This window comes from Oryzias melastigma, linkage group LG24 (genome assembly GCF_002922805.2).
Source record: "Oryzias melastigma strain HK-1 linkage group LG24, ASM292280v2, whole genome shotgun sequence".
Taxonomy (NCBI): domain Eukaryota; kingdom Metazoa; phylum Chordata; class Actinopteri; order Beloniformes; family Adrianichthyidae; genus Oryzias; species Oryzias melastigma.
In genome coordinates, this window is record NC_050535.1 from 16290278 (window position 1) to 16302854 (window position 12577).

At 42.0% G+C, this 12577-nt stretch overlaps 1 protein-coding gene across 1 annotated transcript; it reads left to right on the plus strand.

Moving 5' to 3' along the window:
* The first annotated feature begins 370 nt into the window (after window positions 1-370).
* LOC118598186 (C-C chemokine receptor type 7-like) lies at window positions 371-3164 on the plus strand. The gene is made up of 2 exons (XM_036210642.1): window positions 371-1971; window positions 2049-3164. The coding sequence occupies exon 1, from the start codon at window positions 434-436 to the stop codon at window positions 1400-1402; it is 969 nt and encodes a 322-aa protein (XP_036066535.1). The 5' UTR covers window positions 371-433; the 3' UTR covers window positions 1403-1971; window positions 2049-3164.
* Window positions 3165-12577: the final 9413 nt, after the last annotated feature.

Genomic DNA, 12577 nt, shown 5'->3' on the forward strand with positions numbered 1-12577 from the left:
ATCCAGCCCTGGAGAACGAGCGCCTTCTCATATGATGAAGAAGCATCATCTCTGAAAGAAACTGCAGGCCACGCTCTTCTGGTCAAGAGCTTTTTTGTCTTAAATTTTAAATCTTAAGAAGTAATAGAAAGATGTAACTTATGTGTTATTACTTAAAGATGTGTGTTTGGTTTGCACAAGTGCATAGCCAACTATTGAAGAGAGAAATTTACCAGTTTCTAGTTTTTGTTAAGGCAAAAATGACCATGAAATATGTTGATGATGTATCCAAATTTTTTTATAACATTTGCATTTCCTTCCACTGAATTACATTGTAGAGAAGTTTTGTCTCCATAAAGGGAAGGCTAAAAATGTCCTGTTACGTCTGCAGCATAATTTAACAGCACATCCTCATGAGCCAGTTATCAGAACTTGCCAGCCACCAGACTACAGGATGGAGATGACCACCTCAACTGTGTTCACCACCAATACTTCCACTTCAGGACATCTTCTTTCTTCTTCTTGGGACATCCCAGATTTAACTCGTGCTGCGGTGCTAAGTTTGAGCTTTCTGCTGGGATTCTCTGGAAACATTGCAGTGATCATCCTCAAGCCAAATATCCAGACTCTGTCCCCTTTGAGCCAGAGTCTGATGCTGAATCTAGCCGTGTCGGACCTTCTCTGTGTGCTGACTCTTCCGTTCTGGATTTATGATCTACTCGTCAGTTGGACCCTCGGGCTTGTGGCCTGTAAACTTCTAACATGCCTGTTGTTCTTAAGTTTTTTCTGCAGTCTGTTGACCGTGACTTTGCTAAGTGTCCAGCGCTATCTGGTTGTTGTGAAACAGCAACATACCTTAAATCACTTTGGAGCAAAGCGTCTTCTGGTTCTGCTGTGGATAGCTTCACTCGTTGCTTCCATCCCTAGTGGCATTTCTCACAACCTGATAGAGAAGAAGGAGAATATGACTTATTGCACTCTCCAGCTCTCCTCTGAAGCTCTAGTAATTTTTGTGCTGATAGATGAAATCATAGTGGGATTTATGACAATATTCATTTTAGCTTTTTCTTATATTAGTCTTTATAGGAAGTTGAAGCGAGCTGCATTTTTCCACAATTGTCAAACAACCAGACTGGTTTCCAGCATCACTGCGAGCTTCTTTGTCTTGAACTTTCCCTACCATGTCATCAATGTACTGACTGTAACTGCAGTTTCTCTCCATATTGAGGGCCTCATGGAGTTTTGCAGGAGCTCACGGTACATTTTTGGAGCAATTCTCCTTTTTAACATCAGCTTGAATCCTCTCCTGTATGCATTTACATCCTGTAATTTTTGGAAGTGTTCAGAAAAACTGAACTGTTGGAAGAGAAATTCTGGTGTTTCCCAAAGTACAAGTAATAATACCATCACTAATGCTGTGTAGTGATGTTCATGACGACGGCACAGCCCTGAAAGTTCTTTTGCCACCAAAATAATGTTTCTTTGTCATATTTTTTTGGTTGCTTTGGGGACAGCTGTGTAAAACTGTTTTTTTTTTTGTATTTTTTTGTGTAAGTATGCGGTAGTCGAGAATAAGAAAAATCCTGTTTTAATTTTTTTATTGGTTCATTTTTGTAAACAAACTCTTACTCAAAAATTTCCTGATCTCACACTTGCACAGTGTGTTTCCTTAAACTTCTATGCATGTAAATGACAAATTGCTTCCTTCAGAGCCAGGGGAAAAGGAAACAACCCATCAGACGAGGCCGACACCGCAATCAATACCTCCCCAGCTCACTTATCCAACCGGTTCTCCGTTCTGGCGAACAAAGACGCGACTCCAGAGGCCAGCGAAAAAGTTTTCACTAACCGCAGAATTTAACTTCCCGTCGAGCTGAACGTGGAACTCACCTGTAATCCTCCTGTTCTGAACCTGATCTCCTCCCAAGCTGAACCTGGATCTCGCCAGTTTTCCTCCTACAGTTCTCAGTTTAAACTTCAACTACAACTTTGGTGAGTGAGCAAAACTCTATATGCCAAAGTCCTGTTCTAGCCTTTAGCTTGGTAGCTAACCTCTTTTTTTCTTGTAGTGTCTCCACTGCCTGTACTGGTCAGAAGGATCCAGGGGTCTCCTCAGCTCTCCACCATTTTCCTCTTAATTGTTCCAGCTGAGTCTGTTTCACTCTGGGGTTCTGCCTTAGTCCTCACACCAACAGCCTTGATCATCAGGGACTGTATTACCAGGAATATACGTTTTTCAATGGAGTTACCAGATGCTTCCCTGGAGCCAAGGTAGTGGATATTCTTCAGAAACTCCCGGACTTTTTGGTTTTCCTTCCATCTACCATCACCATGATTATTGTTCATGTTGGTACCAATGACACAACACTGCAGCAGTCAGAGGTAACAACATTGGATTTTCCAGACCTCGTTTTCTTTTTAAATAATATTGGGAAAACTGTTTTCATTTCTGGACCCATCCCCACACTGTCCAGAGAATCCACTAGATTCACCTTGATCATCTCCCTGAATACCTGGCTGCTGTCTACTTCCTGCAAGTTCAGGTTTGGTTTTATTGGTCTTTTTTGGAACCGCCCTATTTTTATCAACATGATGGTCTTTACCCCAGTGCCTTTGGAACCGATATTTTAACTGCAAATATTCAAAACACTGTGCATTGCTTTAAAGATGATTGACTATCAAATATGAATACTGCCCTGGAACCAGCACCTGCAGAATTTTAGATCACAATCTCTATGGCCTGTTTTTAACAGAGACGAGGAACTCTGGTGCACCAATCTCACTGTCAGAGGCAACACCACCACTTTTCACTTCACAAATAGGGACAGAAAACAAGGCAGAGGTGGTGGGACTGCTGCAATTTTATCTGCTGGTATTGGTTTTAAAGGAACCGTGTTTAATGAATGTCTTTGTTTTAAATATCAGGCCATTGTTTTTAATAATCCTGTCATGTTGTGTTTAATAGTGTACAGAACCCCAAAGTATAATTCATCTTTATATATGATTTCTCAGAACTCCTTTAGTCAGTTTTAATGAATTTTAGGAAAATAATGGTTTGAGGTGATTTTAACATTCATGTCCACAATGCATCAGAAATGTATATTTTTAACATTTTTACATCTATGGATTTTATCCAGCATGTGTACGAGCCCACTCACAAATAGAGGTCACACTCTGGATCTCATTATTACTCACTGCCTGAAGGCCTCTGTGACCTCTGTTGTGGATGAGCTGCCTAGCCTTGCGTGCCCAGTTGGGTGCACTGGGCCTAGGGGGCTGGAGGCTTTGGGGCGGGGGGTGCTGGGGATGAGCAGGACGTGCTCGTGTTGCTTAGATGCTGACATCCCAGCCAAAAGGAGGACAGCACCTTCAGGTTACTCCTCTGAGTACTGCTAGCGTTGGGTTTTCTTATAATCTCTTCTATTTTATCTGTTTTGTTTCTGTGTTTATTATTATGAGGGGCTTATCTTATTTTATTGCATTTGTGGGGAATGGTTTTCTTGTATTTTTATTTGTTTTATGTACAGAACTTTGAGATGTTTCTTTACATGAAAGGTACTATATAAATAAAATGTATCTGAATTAAATGTTTCCCATGCCTCTGTCGTTCTCCTTCTTTCTCTTGAGCTTTAACACCCCAACTTTAAGCTTCCTGGTACCTTCTACTTAATCCATGCCATCATGGATGTAATGTGCTGCTATCAACACATTTTAGGGAAACCAGGACTCCAGAGCAACCTGAAGAGATGCAAGAGTAGCTGGTGATGAACGGAGAATCGTTGATAACAAATCATTCATCTTCCTCATAAACTTGCCGTTTTTTCCGAGCATGAAGTGACATAAGAGTGTCATTCGTTGTGCAAAAAAGTCTTATTGATCCTCTTCAGACTGACATCAGTGTGTGATCAAGCGCCACTTTCATGCAAAGTCTCATATCCCAGAATCTTCTCCTGCGTGGTTTAGTCTAATGATGGTAAGTGACACCCGATTCCACAGAACACCTCAGGCTGCAAACTGCTTTCATTTTCCTTCTTCCCCTTAAACAATGGTGTGCTTCAGTGTTTAGTGTGTGTCACAAGCAGCTTTGGCAGGCTACATCTGCTGCACAAGCTGCCTGGCTGCTCCTGTTCATCATCAAATCTCAGAAATGCATATTTTTAACATTTTAACAGCTATGGATTTTATTCAACATGTGAACGAGCCCTCTCTCCATTCCTGCTTCGGTGGTTCGTCAGCTGACCTGTGATCAGCAGTGGGTGCATTGCACACAATAATTCTCCTCTAGAACCCAGAAAATATTTGTTCTGCTGACAGACTTTGGTGGGATTTGCTTCATTTCTTATTGTTGCATTTTCATACATACAGCTTTACAGGAAGGTGAATCGAGGAGCATTTTTTTTAACAACCCTCAAACATCCAGACTGGTTACTAGTATCATCCTTGTGATTTTTGTCCTGTGGATTACACACATCACTGTAAATGTATGGCAGCTACGGCTTTACAAAATGAGTGGCTTGAGAAACATTTTGCAAAGTTGCGGTATGTTATTGGAGAACTGACATTTATAAATAGCTGTTTGAATCCACTGCTGTATGCATTAATTCTCACATTTGTAAATGTGAGAGACGCGGGGACCACTGAGGTCAATACCACCAACTTCCACAAGCTCTGTCACTGCTGATTTTAGAACAATCAGATGAGTCATTTTTCTAAAGAAAGCTGCAAAGGTATTTTTTTTTTGGGCCTGTTTATATTTGTTCCACCACTAAATGAAGTGTTAACTAAAGTATTTGAAATGATGATGTTACTGGAGCTTTACTGATAAACTGTGGTATTTCACCAAAACAAGGAAAGTTGGTTTGATGGTTTTTTTTTTTAATCATGAATTATTTTACTTGTGAACATCTTTTTTTTCCATATGTGCAGTAACAAGGTAAACATATTTTATATTGCTGGTTTTGTTACACACAACTAGGGGCGTGTATTGGCAAAGGTGTCATGATTGCCAAGCGAAGCAGACCCAGATGCTGGAACCCAGAAGGAATACGGGAGACAGTTGAAGATTTACAGTTTATTGTCCGTGGTCTAGCAGCGCTGTAGTGTAGATCCGACACGGCGGTGAAGATCCAAACAGTGAGGCAGGCTGAGGGAGTGTGGCTGAACGTAGAAGATAGGAGGCGACGGACCCAGGTTGGAATGTGGCGGATGGACCTGGGGAGGGCAGAGATTCAGGTAAGCGAAGTCGAAAAATACTAGATCAAAACTAGCAAAACTACTGCACCGGGTGAGGTAACAAACTGGCAATGAATACTCTCTCTCTCTCTCTGGGGTTTAATGGCAGCCGGCATCCAACATTGTTGCATTGCTGCCACCTTCAGGTCTCCAATTAAACTCTTCTAGATAGCCCCGTTCCTTTCAGAAATTTCCATAGTGGCCTTCTGTCATCACCCTTCCTGGATAATATGTCCCTCATATCCTTAATCTGTATCCCCTTCCTCTTGAACTCCTCAACCATAATTTTTCTTTCCCATACATACTTTCTACATTCCATCAACACATGCTTCACTGATTCCACATTCTGACAGTCTTCACACTCTCCAGTTTCATGTTTCCCCATTAATTTCATGGTTTCATTTAAATTACTGTGCCCTATCCTCATCCTGGTAAACACCACTTCTTCTCGTCTGTCTTTGCCCCATACTCTGTCTCCTCCCACCGTCTCCTGTATCCCATATAAGTGTCTCCCCTTTGTCTCCTGGTCCCAGTACTTCTGCCATATTTTTTGGACTTTCCTCCAAACCACACTCTTCCCCTCAGATTTCGAAAGTTCTATGTTGTCATCTACGTGTTCTTTGTGTAATCCCTGTTTGGCCAATCTATCTGCTTTTTCATTTCCTATTATTCCTACATGTGCTGGTGTCCACATAAAACTAACTCTCTGTTGCTTCACTGCTGTTGAAAATTGTGCCAACACGTTGAACATCAAGTCATGTCTGTGTTTAGACTTCCCCGCTCTTATGCTGTGCAACACAGATGCAGAATCACAACAAAGCAGTACTGGTCCTGGTCTAGCTCGTATCACCCAGTCTAGTGCCAAAGTGACTGCAAAAAGCTCTACAGAATATATGTTTAGTTCATCTGAAGTTCTCCTGAATAAATTAATCTTATGACTCGGTACCGTGAATGCTGCACTTGTCCTTTGTGACTGTAGATCCTTTGCACCATCCGTGTATATATGAATAAATCCTGGATAATTCCTCTCTACATATTCATTAAATTCAATATTCAAGCTAATTTTCCCCTTCTTTTGTTTTACATTCAACATATTAAGATCCACACTTGGACTCTCCATCCGCCATACTGGGACTTCCGGCCATGAAACTACCGATAAAAAGGCCTTGTCCAAGACCCCCACCTCTCTGGCTGCCCCAGCTGCCGCCCGCCCAAAACTCCCCTCCCTCATCTTCCTGCTTTCCCAGCATTCAACCAAAGCCTGTTTTGTGGGGTGAGGACCTTCAAATCCTGATACCCCAATCCAGTAATTCAGCATTATCTGCTTTCGCCTTATCCACAGTGGCATCTCCCCCATCTCTATCTGTAATGCGCACACCGGAGACGTTCTGGTTGCACCACTACATATTCTTAGAGCTCTGGCTTGAATTTTATCCAGTTTTTTCAACCTTGTACTAGCTGCCGACCCGTAAGCTACACTTCCATAATCTATTCGAGACCGTATTAAAGCTCTGTATATACACCTCATTGAACCTATATCTGCTCCCCATTCCAAACCTACCAGACACCTCATCACATTCAAAACATTCTTACATCTTTCCTCTATATTATCAATATGATCCTTCCACGTCATCTTTCTATCAAATGTCATCCCTAAGAATCGAAAGGTATCGACCTGTTTTAATACTTGATCATATAATGTCAGCTCACATTGTTCCCTCTGCCTCTTCCCAGTGAAAACCAGCACTTTAGATTTTTCAACAGAAAATCTAAACCCCCATTTCATCCCCCAGTCCTCCACCTGTTTTAGCCCCTGTTGCATCTTTCTGACCAAGTGCTTCTTGTTTCTGCCCCTTTTCCATAATGCCCCGTCGTCAGCAAACAAAGACCTACCCAGCTCTGTAGGCACCTTATCAAATATATCATTTATCATGATCAGAAACAATGTAGGACTAATCACACTTCCTTGGGGAGTACCATTCTCAGTCCTAAACTGACCAGACATCATCTTACCCACCCTAACCTGAATCTTTCTATCCTCCAAAAAATCTCTTATCCAATCAAACATACGACCATTCACACCCATCCTTCTCATTTTTATCATTAATCCATCCTTCCACATCATATCATAAGCCTTCTCTATATCCATAAATACTGCTGCCACCATCTCCTTGTTAACTCGAGCCTTGCTGATCTCATTCTCCAAACACAGAACCGGATCCAAAGTTCCCCTCCCTGTCCTAAAACCACTCTGACATGTGGCTATCCACTTATGTTTCTCCAAATACCATGTCAATCTAACATTCACCATTCTTTCCATGATTTTACCCACAGTAGATGTCAAAGCTATCGGTCTATAACTTCCAGGATTGCTCGGATCTCTTCCTGGTTTCCTAATTGGGAGTATTATGGCCTCCTTCCATCCTTCTGGTACCTTCCCCATCAACCACACTTTGTTATACAATGCTAACAATTTCTTTAACCCCTCCTTACTAAGCTGTCTCAGCATTGTATAACAGATCTCATCCTTTCCTGGTGCTGAGTCATTTGTCTTCGCCAAGGCTCTCATTAACTCTCCCATCGTAAATGGTGCGTTTATGACATCATTACCCTCCCCCCCTCCCGTCAGCATTTCTTTATTGTCCGCCTTTGTCTGCTCTCTTGCTCGTCTTCCCTCCAATGATAAATTCTGAGACGAATGTATATTAACAAAACCTTTCACCAACATTTCTGCCTTCTCTTTGTCCGTCACAGCCGTTTCTCCCTCAGTCACCAACACTGGGAACCCCCAGTCTCTACCCCCTCCCCCCATTTTCCTAATCATCCTCCATATCTCTCCTACCTGAGTTGTATCCCCTATAGAATTGCAAAAATCCCGCCAGTACTTCCTTTTTGCCCCCCGTATTGTCCTTCTTACATCTGCCTGAGCCTTTTTATACATTATCAGTTGCTGATAGGAGTGATTTCGTTTCAGTTGTCTAAAAGCTCTGTTTCTTTCTTTAATTGCTGCACCACAGTCATCATTCCACCATGGTACTGCTTTCTTTCTCCCTGTCCCCTTACTCCTAGGAATTGCCAGAATAGCAGCCTCCCTGATTCCCTCTCTCACACTTTTGTCAAATTGTTCCAATTCACCACATTCCTCTATTTCCTTCAGTCGGACATCAGTAATTTCCCTAAAGACCTCCCAACTGGCTTTCCTAAACACCCACTTCCCTCCTCTACCCTCAGTTGGTATCGTCACATTACCCTCAACTTTACAGTATATTGGATAATGATCACTTCCAACAGTACTCCTCCTATCTACTCTCCATTCACTCCTTGCAGCCATACTGTTTGAAACCAGTGTTAGGTCCAACGCTGACTCTTTGCCCGTGTTCACATCCACCCTTGTCGTGCTCCCATTATTTAAACAAACCATATTCTTTTCATCCAATAACTCCTCCACCACTTTCCCATTACAATCAGTCTGGCTGCTCCCCCATAATTCATTATGTGCATTAAAGTCTCCACACACAACCACATGCTCTCTGTCCATCCCTTTTATGCCTTCCATCTCTGTCATTGCTAACTTTTTACAAGGGTTATAAAAATTCACTATTACCACATTCTTGTTCCCCATCCACACCTCTACTACTACATATTCCATATCCACTCCTAGTGCTATTTCTCTGTACGGTAACCCCTGTCTAATCAGTGTAATGCACCCACCACCCGCACCGTCCCTCCTATCACTCCTAATGGCAACATACCCTTGAACTACAAACTCCAACTGAGGTTTTAACCACGATTCTTGAATACATATGACATCTACTGCACCTCCGCCATCAACAATATATTTCTTAAATTCAAGTCCATTGGCAATTAAACTCCTCGCATTCCACTGGAGTATTAACATCAGCCTTTTTAACCCATACCTTGTGCCTCTGGACTCATTTGCAAACTAAGTTCATCCCTCACATCTTCCCATTTTAAATCTTTCAGGCCCAGGTGATGACATGCTGCCTTTAGTATAATTTGGATCCTCCCAGTTTTAGATTTCACCTCAGCTGTGGCATTAATTACCCCTGCTATGAATGTCACAATTCTTCTCTTTTCTGTCCATATCTTGTTTTCTACAGCCTGTTCTGTAATTTTTCTTTCCTGCTGCCTTATTTCTTCATCCCCCTTACCTTTATCCCAGTCTACCCTCTTTGCAGCCTCTGCATATGACAATCGCTCTTTATTTTTAAATTTTTGTATATCCACCTCTCTCCTCACCGCTTCACACCCCCAAAACGCTGCACTGTGTTCTCCACCACAGTTACAGCACTTTGGTCTGATCCCTGACTCACACTTACCATATTCATGCTCCTGCCCACACCTCACACATCTCTTCTTTCCAGTACATACATTTGCAACATGACCAAAACCTTGACATTTAAAGCATCGAAGGGGCATCTGCACATATTCCCTCACATTATATCTAACAAACCCAAAGAATACCACAGTTGGTATTTCTTCCCCTTCAAATTCAATGATAACAGCTTCTGTTTCCTTCTTCTCAGCCCCTCTAGTGATCCTCCGCCCTCCTATAACATTTTTATTTCTCACTTTTAAGTTTTCAATCAGATCCTCTATCTTAACACTTACAGGGACTCCACTAATCACTCCCTTTTTACCGACCTGCCTCCTTTCCCCCACTCTCACCACTCTCATTACTGGAACTTCACCCACAGCTGTTAACTTTCTCGCTCTCTCCACTTGCCCCTCCGAATTACAACCCATCAATAAATTCCCATCTCCCAACACTCTTACATACTTCACCTCACCCACCAGCTTTCTAATCACTTTCGTCAGTTTTATAGGATCCATTGTCTTCACACCTTCACCTCCCTCAAACCTCACCACAACCGTCAACCACTTTCCATCTGTTTTGTTTACCTCCTCTCTTCCATCACTAGTTTCACTACTGCCACCGCCTTTCTTTTTCCGTTTCTGAGCACTCCGTTTCCCTACTACCTTTTCCCAACGTTCTCCCCCACCTCCCTCCTTCCTGCTACTCTCACCGTCACTACAATCCATGCTATTAAAACCGTCAACACCCGACCCAAAAGTCGCCATTCTAGCCCGAGTAATGGAAACACAAGACTACCGATACCGGACCTATACAGGCCGTCGGCCGATAGCCTCAGTCCCCCCAACAAATAAACTAGCTAACAAAAAGTAAAGCTTCCTCCCAGTCCTTCCTCTCCCGAGTCGTCAGTGTCGCTCTCAGCTGAGCAGCTGATCGGGCGGAACCTCAGCCGCACAGAAGCGTTTCCACTTCCGCACTCCTCGGCAATGAATACTGGAGCAGGTCTTCCTTAAGTTGAGGACTGTTGATGAGGTGATGTCCAACAGCTGGGTCCAATTGAAGATGCACCATGACAAAAGGTCTGGCTACTTATCGCGATACATGTCTCACGATACGATTTATACCGCAATATTTCCCAAAACTGTACCAGAACAAGTTTTCCCTTTTTTTTTAAAAAAAAAGTATCTCTTGAATTGAATCTACCTGAATTTTAATGTATTTCATTGTAATAAAATGGTCAATTTTATTTAATGATCACAGCACTTCATTTCACCAGAAATTCATGCTGCTTTTCTTTTAGTAAATTAGGAAATATTTTTCATTTTTCATTTTATTTTCGTTTTTCGTGTTTTTTAAGGAAACAGTCAATATTGTCTGATTTACACAACAGCATAAGAGAAAATAGAATAAATGTGCCTTAACAAATAAGTTTCTAAAAGTGTGATTGCAAGATTACTAATTCTAAACAGTTCATTAACCTGAACGAGTTCTTCAAAAGTAAAGGAAAATAAAAGCCAATTCTTCCAGAAACATTTCAGTGTGATGACAGGATGAATGTGACTAAGATGCTTTATTTACATGACAGTCAGCGCTGAAGCTCAAGTTTTCTAAAATGTGTATTTCACTGCTAATCGCTACGACATCGCCCTTTTGTCAGAGCGTACACATCACTAGAATCTATTGCTGTGAAGTTCAGCAGAACTTTTGCCGACAGCATTTTGATGGAGGCTCCGTGCACAAGCCGCTGCAGCTCCACTGGTCACTCGTTCTTTTCTGAGACGCTACGAAGCTCCGCAATCCACATCTTAATATGATACTGGCACCAACGTGTGCAGAGTGCAACTACATTCATAATTATGCATTGAGCTGTTCGAGATCAATGTTATCCAGCCCAGGAGAAAGAGCACCTTCTCATATGATGAAGAAGCATCATCTCTGAAAATAACTGCAGGCCAGGCTCTTTTTGTCATGAGCTTTTTGTCTTAAATTTTAAATCGTAAGAAGTAATAGTAAGATGTAACCTACGTGATATTACTTACTGATGTGTGTTTGGTTTGCACAAGTTCATGGCTAACTACTGAAGGGAGAAATTTACCAGTTTCTAGTTTTAGTTAAGGCAAAAATGACCATGAAATATGTCGATGATAAATCCAAATTTTCATAACATTTGCATTTCCTTCCACTGAATTTCCTTGTATAGAAGTTTTGTCTCCATAAAGGGAAGTCTAAACATGTCCTGTTACGTCTGCAGCATAATTTAACAGCACATCCTCATGAGCACATCCAACTGGCACATCCGCCAGTTATCAGAACTTGCCAGCCACCAGACAACAGGATGGAGACGACCACCTCAACTGTGTTCACCACCAATAATTCCACTTCAGGACATCTACTTTCTTCTTCTTGGGACATCACATATTTAACTCGTGCTGTGGTGCTAAGTTTGAGCTTTCTGCTGGGATTCCCTGGAAACATTGCGGTGATCCTCCTCAAGCCGAACATCCAGACTCTGTCCCCTTTGAGCCAGAGTCTGATGCTGAATCTAGTCGTGTCGGACCTTCTCTGTGTGCTGACCCTTCCGTTCTGGATCTATGAGTTGTTCTACAGTTGGACCCTCGGGGATGTGACTTGTAAACTTGTAACATTCCTGTTTTACCTAAGTGTTTTCTGCAGTCTGTTGACAGTGACTTTGCTAAGTGTCCAGCGCTATCTGGTTGTTGTGAAACAGCAAAATACCTTAAATCACTTTGGAGCAAAGCGTCTTCTGGTTCTGCTGTGGATAGCTTCACTCATTGCTTCCATCCCTAATGGCATTTCTCAAAACCTGACAGAGGAGGAGGGTATGACTTATTGCATTCTTCAGCTCTCCTCTGAAGTTATAGTTATTATTGTGCTGATAGAAGAAATCATAGTGGGATTTATGACAATATTCATTTTAGCTTTTTCTTATATTAGCCTTTACAAGAAGGTGAAGCGAGCTGCATTTTTCCACAATTGTCAAACAACCAGACTGGTTTCCAGCATCACTGC

Bases quoted from the DNA above. Each gene is read 5' to 3' on its own strand.
- LOC118598186 (XM_036210642.1), top strand. From the start codon at position 434: ATGGAGATGACCACCTCAACTGTGTTCACCACCAATACTTCCACTTCA.